Genomic DNA, 21,678 nt, shown 5'->3' with positions numbered 1-21,678 from the left:
TTGTTCTAGTGGTGTAGGGACATTGTGTTGTTCTAGTGGTATAGGGACATTGTGTTGTTCTAGTGGAGTAGGGACCAATACCGCACACAAACATTATATGCATACACATTATACTAAAACACACACAGCATAAACACCACAACAGGTATCGTCATGTCATTTGAAGCACAGATGATAAACAGAGAGACATACTCACACACAAACAACAGCTTTTACACACACACACCTTACATACACACCTGTACTGTCTCGTCCCGGAAACATTCAGGTTCAAGGGGATCCATCTGATAGTTCACTGCCTGGTACAACACCTGGGCAGAAACGGAGAGGGGGAGAGAGGGAGAGAGAGAGAGAGGGAGGGAGAAAGAGAGAGAGGGAGGGAGAAAGGGAGAGAGAGAAAGGGAGAGGGGGAGGGAGGGAGAGAGAGAGGGAGGGAGAGAGAGAGAGGGAGGGGGAGAGGGAGAGAGGGAGGGGGAGAGGGAGGGAGGGAGAAAGGGAGAAAGGGAGAGAGGGAGAGGGGGAGAGAGGGAGAGGGGGAGAGAGGGAGAGAGGGAGAGGGGGAGAGAGGGAGAGAGGGAGAGAGGGAGAGAGGGAGAGGGGGAGAGGGGGAGGGGGAGGGGGAGAGAGGGAGAAAGGGAGAGGGAGAAAGGGGGAGAGGGAGAGAGTGAGGGAGCAGCATTATTCAGCTCTGATCATTGCGACTTCGAAGCCCAGTGCTGGGAATTCATTTTCACACTTATATGAATGGAATGAATGTAAACTAATGTTGGTGTAGCCTACTGTTATTATCTAACCAATCAGAAGCCTGCTGCCTACCTGCCTCAACATTAGAGCAGATGGTCAGATGACACAGATGCTACAGGACTGTTTTGCACAGGCTGGTACAGAACAATAATCCAGACGCTTCAAAGAAATCCCGCAATGCCATCAGACCAACCATCAATCAGGCAAAGCGTCAATACAGGATTAAGATTGAATCCTACGACACCGTCTCTAACGCTCGTCAGATGTGGCAGGGCTTGAAAACTATTACGGACTATAAAGGGAAATTCAGCCGCGAGCTGTCCAGTGACACGAGCCTTCCAGACGAGCTAAATGCCTTTCATGCTCGCTTTGAGGCAAGCAACACTGAAGCATGCAAGAGAGCACCAGCTGTTCCGGATGACTGTGTGATCACATTCTCCGTAGTCGATGTGAGCAAGACCTTTAAACAGGTCAACATTCACAAAGCCGCGGGGCCAGACGGATTACCAGGACGTGTACTCAAAGCAAGCGCGAACCAACTGTCAAGTGTCTTCACTGACATTTTCAACCTCTCCCTGACCGAGTCTGTAATACCAACATGTTTCAAGCAAACCACCATAGTCCCTGTGCCCAAGGAAGCGAAGGTAACCTGCCTAAATGATTACCGCCCCGGAGCACTCACGTCGGTAGCCATGACGAGCTTTGAAAGGCTGGTCAAGGCTCACATCAACACCATCATGCCAGAAACCCTAGACCAGGGCTGTCCAACCCTGTTCCTGGAGAGCTACCTTCCTGTATGTTTTCGCTTCAACCACAGTTGTAACCTGGTTCAGCTTTTCAACCAGCCAATTATTACAATCAGGTGTGCTAGATTAGGGTTGGAATAAAAACCTACAGGATGGTAGCTCTCCAGGAACAGGGTTGGACAGCCCTGCCCTAGACCCACTCCAATTCGTATACGGCCCCAACAGATCCACAATCTCTACTCCACACTGCCCTTTCCCACCTGGACAAAAGGAACACCTCAGCGTTAAACACCATGGTGCCCTCAAAGCTCATCACTAAGCTAAGGACCCTGGGACTAAACACCTCCCTTTGCAACTGGATCCTGGACTTTCTGACAAGCTGCCCCCCCCCCCCCCCCCCCCCCCCCCCCAGGTGGTAAGGGTAGGCAACTACACATCTGCCATGCTGATCCTCAACACTGGGGCCCCTCAGGGGTGTGTACTTATTCCCCTGCTGTACTCCCCGTACACCCATGACTGCGAGGCCAATCATGACTCCAACACCATCATTAAGTTTGTTGACGAAACAACAGTGGTAGGCCTGATCACTGACAACGATGAGACAGCCAATAGGGAGGAGGTCAGAGACCTGGCAGTGTGGGCCTAAACACCCGTGCCAATATATCCTCCAAACACCGGCTTCTCGGACATGAACACTTAAATAAACGCTATCAAACAGGAATATACAGTATACATGAACCAGGGGACCAACAGGCACCAGGGGACCAACAGGCACCAGGGGACCAACAGGCACCAGGGGACCAACAGGCACCAGGGGACCAACAGGCACCAGGGGACAAACAGGCACCAGGGGACAAACAGGCACCAGGGGACAAACAGGCACCAGGGGACCAACAGGAACCAGGGGACCAACAGGAACCAGGGGACCAACAGGAACCAGGGGACCAACAGGAACCAGGGGACCAACAGGAACCAGGGGACCAACAGGAACCAGGGGACCAACAGGCACCAGGGGACCAACAGGCACCAGGGGACCAACAGGAACCAGGGGACCAACAGGAACCAGGGGACCAACAGGCACCAGGGGACCAACAGGCACCAGGGGACCAACAGGCACCAGGGGACCAACAGGCACCAGGGGACCAACAGGCACCAGGGGACCAACAGGCACCAGGGGACCAACAGGCACCAGGGGACCAACAGGAACCAGAAAGATGTAGGGACAACACTTGCCATTTTGAATAAATGTTACCATTTTTATTATTTTTCCTGTATACGTGAGTCCCCGCAGAAATGTTCAAACATCTAATGGTCTTCACAGAAGAGTGGAGGCTCCAAAGGGAGACCAACTCCATCTTAATGCCCATGATTGTTCAACGAGCAGATGTCCACATACTTTTGGTCATGTAGTGTGGTGCCAGGAAATAACCTCTCACTCAACGTCAACCAGAACAAAGGGGATGATCGTGGACTTCAGGAAACAGCAGAGGGAGCACCCCCACATCGAAGGGATCGCAGTGGAGAAGGTGGAAAGCTTCAAGTTCCTCGCCGTACACATCACTGACAAAATGTTCCACCCACACAGAGTGGTGAAGAAGGCGCTGTTCAACCTCAGGAGGCTGAATAAATTTGGCTTGGCACCTAAAACCCGTACAATTGAAAGCATCCTGTCGGGCTTTATCACCGCCTGGTACGGCAACTGCACCGCCTGCGACCACAGGGCTTTCCAGAGGGTAGTGCGGTCTGCCGAATGCATCACCGGGGGCAAATTACCTGCCCTTCAGGACACCTATAGCACCCAATGTCACAGGAAGGCCAACAATATCATCAAGGACAACAACGACTCATTCCATGGAGGGCTGAGTGTGACCTTAATTCATCAATCAAGTGAGGACTGAAAACCCACAGACAATTGGCCTTCCAAGGAAAGAGTTTGACACATGGTCTAGAGGTTAAAGGTCAGGAGTTACCTGTGTCTGTAGGTCACTAGAGGCAGCCAGGAGGGGGTGGATGCTGGCGGGGGGGCAGTGTGTCAAAGAGAAGGCCAGCAGCTCCTGGCGAGCCCTGAGGTCCATGTACCCCTCACACTGTCCAAGCAGGCTGCACACTTCCCAGCCATCACCATAACCTGTAGAGGAAGGGGAGATGTCACAATAGCATAAGACCAACTATTTAACCCTAATTGCTCCTGTAAGTGGCTCCGGGATAAGGGTGTCTGTTAACTGATTAACATGTAAATGTAGACTGCCTTCTCCAACCAGGTCCCGGCTCTCACAGAGAGAGAGTCCCGGCTCTCAAAAAGAGAGAGTCCCGGCTCTCACAGAGAGAGAGTCCCGGCTCTCACAGAGAGAGTCCCAGGATGACAAGTTGTTTTCATGGCCCAAATGGAACCCTATTCCTTAAATACAGCACTACTGTTGACCAGGGCCCATAGGGTAGTGCACTACTGTTGACCAGGGCCCATAGGGTAGTGCACTACTGTTGACCAGGGCCCATAGGGTAGTGTACTACTGTTGACCAGGGCCCATAGGGTAGTGTACTACTGTTGACCAGGGCCCATAGGGTAGTGCACTACTGTTGACCAGGGCCCATAGGGTAGTGAACTACTGTTGACCAGGACCCATAGGGTAGTGTACTACTGTTGACCAGGGCCCATAGGGTAGTGTACTACTGTTGACCAGGGCCCATAGGGTAGTGCACTACTGTTGACCAGGGCCCATAGGGTAGTGAACTACTGTTGACCAGGGCCCATAGGGTAGTGCACTACTGTTGACCAGGGCCCATAGGGTAGTGCACTACTGTTGACCAGGGCCCATAGGGTAGTGCACTACTGTTGACCAGGGCCCATAGGGTAGTGCACTACTGTTGACCAGGGCCCATAGGGTAGTGCACTACTGTTGACCAGGGCCCATAGGGTAGTGCACTACTGTTGACCAGGGCCCATAGGGTAGTGCACTACTGTTGACCAGGACCCATAGGGTAGTGCACTACTGTTGACCAGGGCCCATAGGGTAGTGCACTACTGTTGACCAGGGCCCATAGGGTAGTGCACTACTGTTGACCAGGGCCCATAGGGTAGTGCACTACTGTTGACCAGGGCCCATAGGGAGAGAGACTCTATAAAGGGAGCACTGTGTAATTTAGGAGGCAGATCCTGCATGCCCAGCATCACAGTGCAGAGTAAAGACATGTGGGTTACAGTGTGTGTGAGTGAGTGAGTGACAGAGTGACAGTGAGTGAGTGAGTGGGTGAGTGACAGTGAGTGACAGAGTGAGTGAGCGAGTGACAGTGAGTGAGTGAGTGACTGTGTGAGTGAGTGAGTGACAGTGAGTGAGTGAGTGACAGTGAGTGACAGTGTGTGAGTGACAGTGAGCGAGTGAGTGATTGAGTCAGTGACAGTGAGTGAGTGACAGTGAGTGAGGAGTGAGTGACTGTGTGAGTGAGTGAGTGAATGAGCGAGCGACAGTGTGTGAGTGACAGTGAGTGAGTGAGTGAATGAGCGAGCGACAGTGTGTGAGTGACAGTGAGCGAGTGAGTGATTGAGTCAGTGACAGTGAGTGAGTGACAGTGAGTGAGGAGTGAGTGACTGTGTGAGTGAGTGAGTGAATGAGCGAGCGACAGTGTGTGAGTGACAGTGAGTGAGTGAGTGAGTGAGTGATTGAGTCAGTGACAGTGAGTGAGTGACAGTGTGTGAGTGACTGAGTGACAGTGTGTGAGTGAGTGACAGTGTGTGAGTGAGTGACAGTGTGTGACAGTGAGTGAGTGACAATGAGTGAGGGAGTGACAGTGAGTGAGAGTAAGTGAGTGACAGTGAGTGAGTGACAGTGAGTGAGAGGGAGTGAGTGAGTGACAGTGAGTGAGTGAATGAGTGACAGTGAGTGAGTGACAGTGAGTGAGTGAGTGAGTGACAGTGAGTGAGAGGCGTCAGCCAGGAGAAATACACATTGATGTGATTAGTAGTGTAGTTCTGAGAGAATAACACAACCGGTTTGTCCTCGGCTGTTTCAGGCTAAACTGTGTGTGTGTCAGAGTCTCAAACACCACCTATTCCTTATGTAGTGCACTACTGTCTACCAACGCCCAGGGACTTCTGGTCTAAAGTAGTGCACTACTGTCTACCAACGCCCAGGGACTTCTGGTCTAAAGTAGTGCACTACTGTCTACCAACGCCCAGGGACTTCTGGTCTAAAGTAGTGCACTACTGTCTACCAACGCCCAGGGACTTCTGGTCTAAAGTAGTGCACTACTGTCTACCAACGCCCAGGGACTTCTGGTCTAAAGTAGTGCACTACTGTCTACCAACGCCCATGGACTTCTGGTCTAAAGTAGTGCACTACTGTCTACCAACGCCCAGGGACTTCTGGTCTAAAGTAGTGCACTACTGTCTACCAACGCCCAGGGACTTCTGGTCTAAAGTAGTGCACTACTGTCTACCAACGCCCAGGGACTTCTGGTCTAAAGTAGTGCACTATATAGGGAATAGGGTTCCATAGGGCTCTGGTCTAAAGTAGTGCACTATATAGGGAATAGGGTTCCATAGGGCTCTGGTCTAAAGTAGTGCACTATATAGGGAATAGGGTTCCATAGGGCTATGGTCTAAAGTAGTGCACTATATAGGGAATAGGGTTCCATAGGGCTCTGGACTAAAGTAGTGCACTATATAGGGAATAGGGTTCCATAGGGCTCTGGTCTATAGTAGTGCACTATATAGGGAATAGGGTTCCATAGGGCTCTGGACTAAAGTAGTGCACTATATAGGGAATAGGGTTCCATAGGGCTCTGGTCTAAAGTAGTGCACTACATAGGGAATAGAGTTCCATAGGGCTCTGGTCTAAAGTAGTGCACTATATAAGGAATAGGGTTCCATAGGGCTCTGGTCTAAAGTAGTGCACTATATAGGGAATAGGGTTCCATAGGGCTCTGGTCTAAAGTAGTGCACTACATAGGGAATAGAGTTCCATAGGGCTCTGGTCTAAAGTAGTGCACTACATAGGGAATAGAGTTCCATAGGGCTCTGGTCTAAAGTAGTGCACTATATAGGGATTAGGGTTCCATAGGGCTCTGGTCTATAGTAGTGCACTATATAGGGAATAGGGTTCCATAGGGCTCTGGTCTAAAGTAGTGCACTATATAGGGAAAAGGGTGCTACAGGGCTCTGGTCTAAAGTAGTGCACTATAAAGGGAATAGGGTTCCATAGGGCTCTGGTCTAAAGTAGTGCACTATATAGGGAATAGGGTTCCATAGGGCTCTGGTCTAAAGTAGTGCACTATATAGGGAATAGGGTTCCATAGGGCTCTGGTCTAAAGTAGTGCACTATATAGGGAATAGGGTTCCATAGGGCTCTGGTCTAAAGTAGTGCACTATATAGGGAATAGGGTTCCATAGGGCTCTGGACTAAAGTAGTGCACTATATAGGGAATAGGGTTCCATAGGGCTCTGGACTAAAGTAGTGCACTATATAGGGAATAGGGTTCCATAGGGCTCTGGACTAAAGTAGTGCACTATATAGGGAATAGGGTTCCATAGGGCTCTGGACTAAAGTAGTGAACTATATAGGGAATAGGGTTCCATAGGGCTCTGGACTAAAGTAGTGCACTATATAGGGAATAGGGTTCCATAGGGCTCTGGACTAAAGTAGTGCACTATATAGGGAATAGGGTTCCATAGGGCTCTGGACTAAAGTAGTGCACTATCTAGGGAATAGGGTTCCATAGGGCTCTGGACTAAAGTAGTGCACTATATAGGGAATAGGGTTCCATAGGGCTCTGGTCTAAAGTAGTGAACTATATAGGGAATAGGGTTCCATAGGGCCCTGGACTAAAGTAGTGCACTATATAGGGAATAGGGTTCCATAGGGCTCTGGTCTAAAGTAGTGCACTATATAGGGAATAGGGTTCCATAGGGCTCTGGTCTAAAGTAGTGCACTATATAGGGAATAGGGTTCCATAGGGCTCTGGTCTAAAGTAGTGCACTATATAGGGAATAGGGTTCCATAGGGCTCTGGACTAAAGTAGTGAACTATATAGGGAATAGGGTTCCATAGGGCTCTGGACTAAAGTAGTGCACTATATAGGGAATAGGGTTCCATAGGGCTCTGGACTAAAGTAGTGCACTATATAGGGAATAGGGTTCCATAGGGCTCTGGACTAAAGTAGTGCACTATCTAGGGAATAGGGTTCCATAGGGCTCTGGACTAAAGTAGTGCACTATATAGGGAATAGGGTTCCATAGGGCTCTGGTCTAAAGTAGTGAACTATATAGGGAATAGGGTTCCATAGGGCCCTGGACTAAAGTAGTGCACTATATAGGGAATAGGGTTCCATAGGGCTCTGGTCTAAAGTAGTGCACTATATAGGGAATAGGGTTCCATAGGGCTCTGGTCTAAAGTAGTGCACTATATAGGGAATAGGGTTCCATAGGGCTCTGGTCTAAAGTAGTGCACTATATAGGGAATAGGGTTCCATAGGGCTCTGGACTAAAGTAGTGCACTATATAGGGAATAGGGTTCCATAGGGCTCTGAACTAAAGTAGTGCACTATCTAGGGAATAGGGTTCCATAGGGCTCTGGACTAAAGTAGTGCACTATATAGGGAATAGGGTTCTATAGGGCTCTGGTCTAAAGTAGTGCACTATATAAGGAATAGGGTTCTATAGGGCTCTGGTCTAAAGTAGTGCACTATATAGAGAATAGGGTTCCATAGGGCTCTGGTCTAAAGTAGTGCACTATATAGGGAATAGGGTTCCATAGGGCTCTGGTCTAAAGTAGTGCACTATACAGGGAATAGGGTTCCATAGGGCTCTGGTCTAAAGTAGTGCACTATACAGGGAATAGGGTTCCATAGGGCTCTGGACTAAAGTAGTGCACTATATAGGGAATAGGGTTCCATAGGGCTCTGGTCTAAAGTAGTGCACTATATAGGGAATAGGGTTCCATAGGGCTCTGGTCTAAAGTAGTGCACTACATAGGGAATAGAGTTCCATAGGGCTCTGGTCTAAAGTAGTGCACTATATAGGGAATAGGGTTCCATAGGGCTCTGGTCTAAAGTAGTGCACTATATAGGGAATAGGGTTCCATAGGGCTCTGGTCTAAAGTAGTGCACTATATAGGGAATAGGGTTCCATAGGGCTCTGGTCTAAAGTAGTGCACTATATAGGGAATAGGGTTCCATAGGGCTCTGGTCTAAAGTAGTGCACTATATAGGGAATAGGGTTCCATAGGGCTCTGGTCTAAAGTAGTGCACTACATAGGGAATAGAGTGATATTTGTTATGAAGCCTAAGAAAACACCATCTCCTCAGACAAGTTGTCTGTGACACCTCCCTCCCTCCCTCCCTCTCCCTCCCTTCTCCTCCTCCTCTCTCCTCTCCTCGTTCTTTTATCTCTCTCATTCTATCCCACTCTATTTCTGTCTTCCTGCCTGTTTCCATATCTCCATCCCTCCCCCCTCCCTCCCTCCTCTCCTCCTCCATCCCTCCCCCCTCCCTCCCTCCCTCCTCTCCTCCTCCCTCTCCTCCTCCTCCCTCCCTCCCTCCCTCCCTCCTCTCCTCCCTCCCTCCCTCCTCTCCTCCCTCCCTCCCTCCTCTCCTCCTCCCTAACTCCCTCCCTCCCTCCCCTAGTCCACCATCGCTACAGTGTTACTCCCGTGCATTAAAGCCACTGATAAAAGGTTAAAACGCTTTAAACCATGGCATTGTTGAATAGTCGTTTCTGATTGGTCTTGAAGGGCATTCTAAAGCATGCATCATAATGCCCGGTAGAGTTCCATGGCTATACTGTATTCCTTATGTGTTTAATGTTTGAGCTGCTTTTGAAAGCAAAAGTCAAATTGAAAGCAGTATTGATGTCGCTCCCAGTTGTTTTCATTGTGGGGGGGTTTTCGTTGGTGCCACTGCATGAGGCTGTGCAGGCCGACATTTATACAGTCGTTCACTGCACACCCATTAAAACAATCACTGTAAAAACTGTTAAATTGATGAAACATTGTATGGTTGAGAGGGATGAGGAATTGAAACATTGTATGGTTGAGAGGGATGAGGAATTGAAACATTGTATGGTTGAGAGGGATGAGGAATTGAAACATTGTATGGTTGAGAGGGATGAGGAATTGAAACATTGTGTGGTTGAGAGGGATGAGGAATTGAAACATTGTATGGTTGAGAGGGATGAGGAATTGAAACATTGTGTGGTTGAGAGGGATGAGGCAAAATTAATGGCAAATAAGTCTGGCTGCACAACCGATTGGCAAACGTACTACAAGTTGCGAAATCATGTGACTAAACTGAATATAAAGAAGAAAAACACTATGAAACAGAGATAAATGACAGAAATAATGAGAGGAAAAAAAAGCTTTGGCGCACCTTAAATTACAATTTTTTGGGGAAAAAGGCAAATTCAGCTCCATCATTTATTATATCAGATGGCTCATTCATCACAAAAACCCACTGATATTGCCAACTACTTTAATTATTATTTTTTCATTGGCAAGATTAGCCAAGTAAGGCATATGACATGCCAGCAGCAAACGCTGACACCACACATCCAAGTATAATACCATTCAGAAGTTTAGGGGTAACTTAGAAAGTAGCTTCTTTAAATACATTTTTTTTTTTTTAATTGTCCATTAAAATAACATAAAATTGATCAGAAATACAGTGTAGACATTGTTAATGTTGTAAATGACTATTGTTGCTGGAAACAGCAGATTTTTTTATGGAATATCTACATAGGCGTGTAGAGGCCCATTATCAGCAACCATCACTCCTGTGTACCAATGGCACGTTGTGTTAGCTAATCCAAGTTGATCATTTAAAAAGGCTAATTGATCATTAGAAAAACCTTTTGCAATTATGTTGGCACAGCTAAAAACTGTCGTTCTGGCAATAAAACTGGCCTTCTTTAGACTAGTTGATGATTTGAGAAACAGACGCCTCACAAGTCCTCAACTGGCAGCTTCATTAAATAGTACCCGCAAAACACCAGTCTCAACGTCAACAGTGAAGAGGCGACTCCGGGATGCTGGCCTTCTAGGCAGAGTTCCTCTGTCCAGTCTCATCGTCAACAGTGAAGAGGCGACTCCGGGATGCTGGCCTTCTAGGCAGAGTTCCTCTGTCCAGTCTCAACATCAACAGTGAAGAGGTGACTCTGGGATGCTGGCCTTCTAGGAAGAGTTCCTCTGTCCAGTCTCAACGTCAACAGTGAAGAGGCGACTCTGGGATGCTGGCCTTCTAGGAAGAGTTCCTCTGTCCAGTCTCAACGTCAACAGTGAAGAGGTGACTCAGGGATGCTGGCCTTCTAGGCAGAGTTCCTCTGTCCAGTCTCAGCGTTAACAGTAAAGAGGCGACTCTGGGATGCTGGTCTACTAGACAGAGTTCCTCTGTCCAGTCTCAACGTCAACAGTGAAGAGGTGACTCTGGGATGCTGGCCTTCTAGGCAGAGTTCCTCTGTCCAGTCTCAACGTCAACAGTGAAGAGGCGACTCTGGGATGCTGGCCTTCTAGGCAGAGTTCCTCTGTCCAGTCTCAACATCAACAGTGAAGAGGCGACTCTGGGATGCTGGCCTTCTAGGCAGAGTTCCTCTGTCCAGTCTCAACGTCAACAGTGAAGAGGTGACTCTGGGATGCTGGCCTTCTAGGCAGAGTTCCTCTGTCCAGTCTCAACGTCAACAGTGAAGAGGTGACTCTGGGATGCTGGCCTTCTAGGAAGAGTTCCTCTGTCCAGTCTCAACGTCAACAGTGAAGAGGTGACTCTGGGATGCTGGCCTTCTAGGCAGAGTTCCTCTGTCCAGTCTCAACGTCAACAGTGAAGAGGCGACTCTGGGATGCTGGCCTTCTAGGCAGAGTTCCTCTGTCCAGTCTCATCGTCAACAGTGAAGAGGTGACTCTGGGATGCTGGCCTTCTAGGCAGAGTTCCTCTGTCCAGTCTCAACGTCAACAGTGAAGAGGTGACTCTGGGATGCTGGCCTTCTAGAAAGAGTTCCTCTGTCCAGTCTCAACGTCAACAGTGAAGAGGCGACTCTGGGATGCTGGCCTTCTAGAAAGAGTTCCTCTGTCCAGTCTCAACGTCAACAGTGAAGAGGTGACTCTGGGATGCTGGCCTTCTAGGCAGAGTTCCTCTGTCCAGTCTCAACGTCAACAGTGAAGAGGCGACTCTGGGATGCTGGCCTTCTAGGCAGAGCTCCTCTGTCCAGTCTCAACGTCAACAGTGAAGAGGCGACTCCGGGACGATGGCCTTCTGTTGACGTTCTTGGTCACCTCCCTGACCAAAGCCCTTCTCCCCTGTTCAGTGGCGGTTCTGTCAAACCCATCCTTCAGCGCCCAAGCCCCCCAGAAAAAGCACCATTCTGCACTAACTAATTTGTATTCAGACATTTGGTGTGCAGTTTTGTCTTAGTATTTTGTGTTTTCTTTATTATTTTGGTCAGGCCAGGGTGTGACATGGGTTTATTATGTGGTGTGTTTTGTCTTGGGGTTTTTCGTACGTATTGGGATTGTGGCTTAGTGGGGTTATCTAGAAAAGTCTATGGCTGTCTGGAGTGGTTCTCAATCAGAGGCAGGTGTTTATCGTTGTCTCTGATTGGGAACCATATTTAGGCAGCCATATTCTTTGAGTGTTTGGTGGGTGATTGTTCCTGTCTCTGTGTTTGTTTGTGCACCAGAATAGGCTGTTAGGTTTTCTCGTTACGTTTATTGTTTTTGTACTGTTCGTGTTTCATCTAAATCTAAATTTCATATTAAACATGAATAGAAACCACGCTGCGTCTTGGTCCGCCTCTCCTTCACCGCAAGAAAACCGTAACAGGTTTCATATTATTCTTAACGATTTCACACAAACCAGAAAAAAACTTAACAATATGTCTGTGAAACTCTATATTCACAGTGTTATGAATTAATTGTGGTTTATTTGGTAGCATTTCGTAGCGCGACTGATTTTACTTATTGCATTAGTACTGTACAAAGTTCTTCTTTATTTTTAATACATTTGCACCTGTTTTTGCTTCGTCATTATGGGGTATCGTGATGTCATTATGGGGTATTGTGATGTCATTATGGGGTATTGTGATGTCATTATGGGGTATTGTGATGTCATTATGGGGTATTGTGTGTAGATTGATGCAAAAAAAATATTTAACCATTTTAGAGTAAGTAAATTATTTATTTAATCAATTATAGAATAAGGCTGTAACGTAACAAAATGTGGAGAAAGTCAAAGGCTCTGAATACTTTCCGAAGGCACTGCATGTTACCTCACGGTGATGTCATTCGGGAAACACAAACTTCCACTGCTATGCATGGTGAAGCTCCAAAATGTCCCTGGAAGCCTGTCTTTCAGACATGAGGCATGGTGAAGCTCCAAAATGTCCTACCCTGGAAGCCTGTCTTTCAGACATGAGGCATGGTGAAGCTCCAAAATGTCCTACCCTGGAAGCCTGTCTTTCAGACATGAGGAAGTGTACGACGGTAAATGTTCTACTTTTAAACTCGGTCAAAACAGAGATGCTGGTTCTAGGTCCCAAGAAACAAAGAGATCTGCTGTTGGATCGGACAATTAATCTCGATGGTTGTACAGTCCTCTCAACAAAAAACAAAACTGAAGGACCTCGGAGTTAGACCCTGATCTCTCTTTCCTTAAACATCTAAAAAAATACTTTAAAAAGGCTTTCCCCCCCCCCCATCTTCTTAACGTGGCAAAACTCCTAAACCTTTTGTCTAAAAATGATGCGGAGGAGCTAATGCTTTCGAGGTTAGACGACTGCAATGCTCTACTCGCCGGCTACTCGGATAAAGCACTGAATAAACTTCAGTTAGTTTTAAACACAGCTGATAGAATGTTGAGTAGAACCCCGCCAAAAATAGCATATTACGCCAGCGCTAGCCCACCAGAACTGGCTTCCTGTTGAGGTGGTTTTACTGCTAACCTACAAAGCATTACATGGGCTCCAACCCATCTCTCTGACTTGGTCCTGCCGTACATACCTACACCTACGCTACAGTCACGAGACGCAGGCCCCCTTACTGTCCCTAGAATTTCTAAGCAAACAGCTGAAGGCAGGGCTTTCTGCCAAATTTACCACAACATTACTATACCACTAGTACAAAGTTACTACAACATTACTACAACACTGTTACTACAGCATTGCAACACAACGTTACTACAATGTTACTACATTACAACACTACAGCAATACAACACTACAAAGTTACTACAACATTACTGCAACGCTACTACAGTGATGTAACCCACCTGAGGCCATGAGGTCCTGACAGTGTATGTAGGAGGTCTTGTAGTCCAGCGCCTGAAGAGCCTGTTGAGCTAGTAGAGAGAACACCTGACCCTTACACCTCCACTCATCACCACCTGGAAGCAGAGAAAAACTGGTTAGACCCTTACAGCCACTAAAGAGTTGCCAAATCAGAAGTCTTCATGTTTATTCTGTGAAACAGTTCCCCATGGAGTGCTCCTGTTGTGTTAGCAGGGTATCTCGGTTAAACTCTTCCCCTTGGTGTCACGGTTAAACTCTTCCCCTAGGTATCACGGTTAAACTCTTCCCCTAGGTGTCACGGTTAAACTCTTCCCCTAGGTGTCACGGTTAAACTCTTCCCCTAGGTGTCACGGTTAAACTCTTCCCCTAGGTGTCACGGTTAAACTCTTCCCCTAGGTGTGTGTGTGTCACGGTTAAACTCTTCCCCTAGGTGTGTGTGTGTCACGGTTAAACTCTTCCCCTAGGTGTGTGTGTGTCACGGTTAAACTCTTCCCCTAGGTGTGTGTGTGTTACCTGCGACTCTGAGCAGTGAGGCCAGGTCCAGAAGCAGGGCTGATTGTGTGTAGGCCTTAGAACACTGGGAAATACACTGCTCAATTATAGACAACCGCTCCACACGCAGACGCACTGTAGAGAGAGAGGGGAGAGAGAGAGAGGGGCAGGGGGAAAGAGAGAGATGGGCAGGGGGAAAGAGAGAGGGGCAGGGGGAAAGAGAGAGGGGCAGGGGGAGAGAGAGAGAGGGGCAGGGGGAGAGAGAGAGAGGGGCAGGGGGAAAGAGAGAGAGGGGCAGGGGGAGAGAGAGAGAGGGGAGCAGGGGGAGGAGAGAGAGGGGCAGCGGGAGAGAGAGAGGGGGGCAGGGGGGGAGAGAGAGGGGGGCAGGGGGGGAGAGAGAGGGGGGCAGAGGGAAAGAGAGAGGGGGGGGCAGGGGGAAAGAGAGAGGGGGGCAGGGGGAAAGAGAGAGGGGGGCAGGGGGAAAGAGAGAGGGGGGCAGGGGGAAAGAGAGAGGGGGGCAGGGGGAAAGAGAGAGAGGGGCAGGGGGAGAGAGAGAGGGGCAGGGGGAGAGAGAGAGGGGCATGGAGAGAGAGAGAGAGGGGCAGGGGGAAAGAGAGAGGGGCAGGGGGAGAGAGAGAGGGGCAGGGGGAGAGAGAGAGGGGCAGGGGGAGAGAGAGAGGGGCAGGGGGAGAGAGAGAGAGGGGCAGGGCGAGAGAGAGAGGGGGGCAGGGAGATAGAGAGAGAGGGGCAGGGGGAAAGAGAGAGGGGCAGGGCGAGAGAGAGATATATATGAATGTACAAATATTACATTCAGGTCAATAAGGTAATCAGTTAATCCAGTCTATTCTCTGTCTGCATCTCAAATGCACCCTATTCCTTACGGGTCAATGGGCCCTGGTCAAAAGTAGTGCACAACACAGGGAATAGGGTGCATTTGAGATGCAGCCTTGATCCGTCCGCAGCAGGCAGCCCCCCCCCCCCAGAAGGTAATGGTTATAGGAGGAGGAAGGTATATAGTGGAGGGTCTACACCAGAAGGTAATGGTTATAGGAGGATGAAGGTATATAGTGGAGGGTCTACACCAGAAGGTAATGGGTATCTGTAGGAGGAAGGTATATAGTGGAGGGTCTACACCAGAAGGTAATGGTTATCTGTAGGAGGAAGGTATATAGTGGAGAGTCTAGACCAGAAGGTAATGGGTATCTGTAGGAGGAAGGTATATAGTAGAGGGTCTACACCAGAAGGTAATGGTTATAGGAGGAATGTATATAGTGGAGGGTCTACACCAGAAGGTAATGGTTATAGGAGGAAGGTATATAGTGGAGGGTCTACACCAGAAGGTAATGGTTATAGGAGGAAGGTATATAGTGGAGGGTCTACACCATAAGGTAATTTGTATCTGTAGGAGGAAGGTATATAGTGGAGGATCTACACCAGAAGTTAATGGGTATCTGTAGGAGGAAGGTATATAGTGGAGGGTCTACACCAGAAGGTAATGGGTATCTGTAGGAGGAGGGTATATAGTGGAGGGTCTACACCAGAAGGTAATGGTTATAGGAGGAAGGTATATAGTGGAGGGTCTACACCAGAAGGTAATGGTTATAGGAGGAGGAAGGTATATAGTGGAGGGTCTACACCAGAAGGTAATGGTTATAGGAGGATGAAGGTATATAGTGGAGGGCCTACACCAGAAGGTAATGGTTATAGGAGGAAGGTACATAGTGAAGGGTCTACACCAGAAGGTAATGGGTATCTGTAGGAGGAGGGTATATAGTGGAGGGTCTACACCAGAAGATAATGGGTATAGGAGGAAGGTATATAGTGGAGGGTCTACACCAGAAGGTAATGGTTATAGGAGGAAGGTATATAGTGGAGGGTCTACACCAGAAGGTAATGGGTATAGGAGGAAGGTATATAGTGGAGGGTCTACACCAGAAGGTAATGGTTATAGGAGGAAGGTATATAGTGGAGGATCTACACCAGAAGGTAATGGGTATCTGTAGGAGGAGGGTATATAGTGGAGGGTCTACAACAGAAGGTAATGGGTATCTGTAGGAGGAAGGTATATAGTGGAGGGTCTACACCAGAAGTTAATGGTTATAGGAGGAAGGTACATAGTGGAGGATCTACACCAGAAGTTAATGGGTATCTGTAGGAGGAAGGTATATAGTGGAGGGTCTACACCAGAAGGTAATGGGTATAGGAGGAAGGTATATAGTGGAGGGTCTACACCAGAAGGTAATGGTTATCTGTAGGAGGAAGGTATATAGTGGAGGGTCTACACCAGAAGGTAATGGGTATCTGTAGGAGGAGGGTATATAGTGGAGGGTCTACACCAGAAGGTAATGGTTATAGGAGGAAGGTATATAGTGGAGGGTCTACACCAGAAGGTAATGGTTATAGGAGGAGGAAGGTATATAGTGGAGGGTCTACACCAGAAGGTAATGGTTATAGGAGGATGAAGGTATATAGTGGAGGGTCTACACCAGAAGGTAATGGTTATAGGAGGAAGGTACATAGTGAAGGGTCTACACCAGAAGGTAATGGGTATCTGTAGGAGGAGGGTATATAGTGGAGGGTCTAGACCAGAAGATAATGGGTATAGGAGGAAGGTATATAGTGGAGGGTCTACACCAGAAGGTAATGGTTATAGGAGGAAGGTATATAGTGGAGGGTCTACACCAGAAGGTAATGGGTATAGGAGGAAGGTATATAGTGGAGGGTCTACACCAGAAGGTAATGGTTATAGGAGGAAGGTATATAGTGGAGGGTCTACACCAGAAGGTAATGGGTATCTGTAGGAGGAGGGTATATAGTGGAGGGTTTACACCAGAAGGTAATGGGTATAGGAGGAAGGTATATAGTGGAGGGTCTACACCAGAAGGTAATGGGTATCTGTAGGAGGAGGGTATATAGTTGAGGGTCTACACCAGAAGGTAATGGGTATCTGTAGGAGGAAGGTATATAGTGGAGGGTCTACACCAGAAGTTAACGGTTATAGGAGGAAGGTACATAGTGGAGGATCTACACCAGAAGTTAATGGGTATCTGTAGGAGGAAGGTATATAGTGGAGGGTCTACACCAGAAGGTAATGGGTATAGGAGGAAGGTATATAGTGGAGGGTCTACACCAGAAGGTAATGGTTATCTGTAGGAGGAAGGTATATAGTGGAGGATCTACACCAGAAGTGAATGGGTATCTGTAGGAGGAAGGTATATAGTGGAGGGTCTACACCAGAAGGTAATGGGTATCTGTAGGAGGAGGGTATATAGTGGAGGGTCTACACCAGAAGGTAATGGTTATAGGAGGAAGGTATATAGTGGAGGGTCTACACAAGAAGGTAATGGTTATATGAGGAGGAAGGTATATAGTGGAGGGTCTACACCAGAAGGTAATGGTTATAGGAGGATGAAGGTATATAGTGGATGGTCTACACCAGAAGGTAATGGGTATCTGTAGGAGGAAGGTATATAGTGGAGGGTCTACACCAGAAGGTAATGGTTATCTGTAGGAGGAAGGTATATAGTGGAGAGTCTAGACCAGAAGGTAATGGGTATCTGTAGGAGGAAGGTATATAGTGGAGGGTCTACACCAGAAGGTAATGGTTATAGGAGGAAGGTATATAGTGGAGGGTCTACACCAGAAGGTAATGGTTATCTGTAGGAGGAAGGTATATAGTGGAGGGTCTACACCAGAAGGTAATGGGTATCTGTAGGAGGAAGGTATATAGTGGAGGGTCTACACCAGAAGGTAATGGTTATAGGAGGAAGGTATATAGTGGAGGGTCTACACCAGAAGATAATGGGTATAGGAGGAAGGTATATAGTGGAGGGTCTACACCAGAAGGTAATGGTTATAGGAGGAAGATATATAGTGGAGGGTCTACACCAAAAGGTAATGGGTATCTGTAGGAGGAAGGTATATAGTGGAGGGTCTACACCAGAAGGTAATGGGTATCTGTAGGAGGAAGGTATATAGTGGAGGGTCTACACCAGAAGGTAATGGTTATAGGAGGAAGGTATATAGTGGAGGGTCTACACCAGAAGGTAATGCTTATAGGAGGAGGGTATATAGTGGAGGGTCTACACCAGAAGGTAATGGTTATAGGAGGAGGAAGGTATATAGTGGAGGGTCTACACCAGAAGGTAATGGTTATAGGAGGATGAAGGTATATAGTGGATGGTCTACACCAGAAGGTAATGGGTATCTGTAGGAGGAAGGTATATAGTGGAGGGTCTACACCAGAAGGTAATGGTTATCTGTAGGAGGAAGGTATATAGTGGAGGGTCTACACCAGAAGGTAATGGGTATCTGTAGGAGGAGGGTATATAGTGGAGGGTCTACACCAGAAGGTAATGGTTATAGGAGGAAGGTATATAGTGGAGGGTCTACACCAGAAGGTAATGGTTATAGGAGGAGGAAGGTATATAGTGGAGGGTCTACACCAGAAGGTAATGGTTATAGGAGGATGAAGGTATATAGTGGAGGGTCTACACCAGAAGGTAATGGTTATAGGAGGAAGGTACATAGTGAAGGGTCTACACCAGAAGGTAATGGGTATCTGTAGGAGGAGGGTATATAGTGGAGGGTCTAGACCAGAAGATAATGGGTATAGGAGGAAGGTATATAGTGGAGGGTCTACACCAGAAGGTAATGGTTATAGGAGGAAGGTATATAGTGGAGGGTCTACACCAGAAGGTAATGGGTATAGGAGGAAGGTATATAGTGGAGGGTCTACACCAGAAGGTAATGGTTATAGGAGGAAGGTATATAGTGGAGGGTCTACACCAGAAGGTAATGGGTATCTGTAGGAGGAGGGTATATAGTGGAGGGTTTACACCAGAAGGTAATGGGTATAGGAGGAAGGTATATAGTGGAGGGTCTACACCAGAAGGTAATGGGTATCTGTAGGAGGAGGGTATATAGTTGAGGGTCTACACCAGAAGGTAATGGGTATCTGTAGGAGGAAGGTATATAGTGGAGGGTCTACACCAGAAGTTAACGGTTATAGGAGGAAGGTACATAGTGGAGGATCTACACCAGAAGTTAATGGGTATCTGTAGGAGGAAGGTATATAGTGGAGGGTCTACACCAGAAGGTAATGGGTATAGGAGGAAGGTATATAGTGGAGGGTCTACACCAGAAGGTAATGGTTATCTGTAGGAGGAAGGTATATAGTGGAGGATCTACACCAGAAGTGAATGGGTATCTGTAGGAGGAAGGTATATAGTGGAGGGTCTACACCAGAAGGTAATGGGTATCTGTAGGAGGAGGGTATATAGTGGAGGGTCTACACCAGAAGGTAATGGTTATAGGAGGAAGGTATATAGTGGAGGGTCTACACAAGAAGGTAATGGTTATAGGAGGAGGAAGGTATATAGTGGAGGGTCTACACCAGAAGGTAATGGTTATAGGAGGATGAAGGTATATAGTGGATGGTCTACACCAGAAGGTAATGGGTATCTGTAGGAGGAAGGTATATAGTGGAGGGTCTACACCAGAAGGTAATGGTTATCTGTAGGAGGAAGGTATATAGTGGAGAGTCTAGACCAGAAGGTAATGGGTATCTGTAGGAGGAAGGTATATAGTGGAGGGTCTACACCAGAAGGTAATGGTTATAGGAGGAAGGTATATAGTGGAGGGTCTACACCAGAAGGTAATGGTTATCTGTAGGAGGAAGGTATATAGTGGAGGGTCTACACCAGAAGGTAATGGGTATCTGTAGGAGGAAGGTATATAGTGGAGGGTCTACACCAGAAGGTAATGGTTATAGGAGGAAGGTATATAGTGGAGGGTCTACACCAGAAGATAATGGGTATAGGAGGAAGGTATATAGTGGAGGGTCTACACCAGAAGGTAATGGTTATAGGAGGAAGATATATAGTGGAGGGTCTACACCAGAAGGTAATGGGTATCTGTAGGAGGAAGGTATATAGTGGAGGGTCTACACCAGAAGGTAATGGGTATCTGTAGGAGGAAGGTATATAGTGGAGGGTCTACACCAGAAGGTAATGGTTATAGGAGGAAGGTATATAGTGGAGGGTCTACACCAGAAGGTAATGCTTATAGGAGGAGGGTATATAGTGGAGGGTCTACACCAGAAGGTAATGGTTATAGGAGGAAGATATATAGTGGAGGGTCTACACCAGAAGGTAATGGGTATAGGAGGAAGGTATATAGTGGAGGGTCTACACCAGAAGGTAATGGTTATAGGAGGAGGGTATATAGTGGAGGATCTAAACCAGAAGGTAATGCTTATAGGAGGAAGGTATATAGTAGAGGGTCTACACCAGAAGGTAATGGTATATTGAGTAAATTAATGTCTTCTGATTGCCACCATATGAAGATCATCAAAGGCAAGGGATTCATTTTCTCTCTATTTCTGAGTTTTTTAAGGCTTCTGCTTGGCTGGTTATTGTTTGTAATAATTTGTCAACTGGGCTATGTTCTGGGCTAGGTATGTTCTGGGCTAGGTATGTTCTGGGCTTGGTATGCTTTCGCCGAAAAGCATTTTATAAATATGACACTGTGGTTGGTTTAACAAGAAGGTAATCTTTAAACCTATGTAAAATATGTTTTGTTTTCTGAATTTGTATAATGAGCATTTCTGTAATTGAATTTGGCGCTCTGCAACCTCACTGGATGTTGGTCAGATGGGACGCTAGCGTCACACGTACCCTAGAGAGGTTAACATGGGCCTGCTAATCTCTAACGGTCTGATACAACTCTCCACGTACCCTAGAGAGGTTAACATGGGCCTGCTAATCTCTAACGGTCTGATACAACTCTCCACGTACCCTAGAGAGGTTAACATGGGCCTGCTAATCTCTAACGTTCTGATACAACTCTCCACGTACCCTAGAGAGGTTAACATGGGCCTGCTAATCTCTAACGGTCTGATACAACTCTCCACGTACCCTAGAGAGGTTAACATGGGCCTGCTAATCTCTAACGGTCTGATACAACTCTCCACGTACCCTAGAGAGGTTAACATGGGCCTGCTAATCTCTAACGGTCTGATACAACTCTCCACGTACCCTAGAGAGGTTAACATGGGCCTGCTAATCTCTAACGGTCTGATACAACTCTCCACGTACCCTAGAGAGGTTAACATGGGCCTGCTAATCTCTAACGTTCTGATACAACTCTCCACGTACCCTAGAGAGGTTAACATGGGCCTGCTAATCTCTAACGGTCTGATACAACTCTCCACGTACCCTAGAGAGGTTAACATGGGCCTGCTAATCTCTAACGGTCTGATACAACTCTCCACGTACCCTAGAGAGGTTAACATGGGCCTGCTAATCTCTAACGGTCTGATACAACTCTCCACGTACCCTAGAGAGGTTATTAATCAATGTTATTTAAAAAAAAGCTGTAAAGTAACTAAATGTGGAAGAAAATCAAGGGGTTTAAATACTTTCTGAAGGCACTGCA

At 47.4% G+C, this 21,678-nt stretch overlaps 1 protein-coding gene across 1 annotated transcript in view; it reads right to left on the bottom strand.

Annotated features, from left to right (window-relative positions):
* Positions 1-21,678, bottom strand: part of LOC139407442 (NBAS subunit of NRZ tethering complex-like) — a 289,155-nt gene that overhangs the window by 138,923 nt on the left and 128,554 nt on the right. The window contains exons 32-35 of the mRNA XM_071151235.1: positions 14,263-14,376; positions 13,731-13,844; positions 3,461-3,618; positions 240-311 (exon numbers count right to left, since the gene is read on the bottom strand). Coding sequence (XP_071007336.1) covers positions 240-311; positions 3,461-3,618; positions 13,731-13,844; positions 14,263-14,376 — 458 coding nt within the window. The remainder of the gene's footprint in view (positions 1-239; positions 312-3,460; positions 3,619-13,730; positions 13,845-14,262; positions 14,377-21,678) is intronic.

This window comes from Oncorhynchus clarkii, chromosome 4 (assembly GCF_045791955.1).
Source record: "Oncorhynchus clarkii lewisi isolate Uvic-CL-2024 chromosome 4, UVic_Ocla_1.0, whole genome shotgun sequence".
Taxonomy (NCBI): Eukaryota; Metazoa; Chordata; class Actinopteri; order Salmoniformes; family Salmonidae; genus Oncorhynchus; species Oncorhynchus clarkii.
This window is presented reverse-complemented; position numbering and strand designations above follow the sequence as displayed.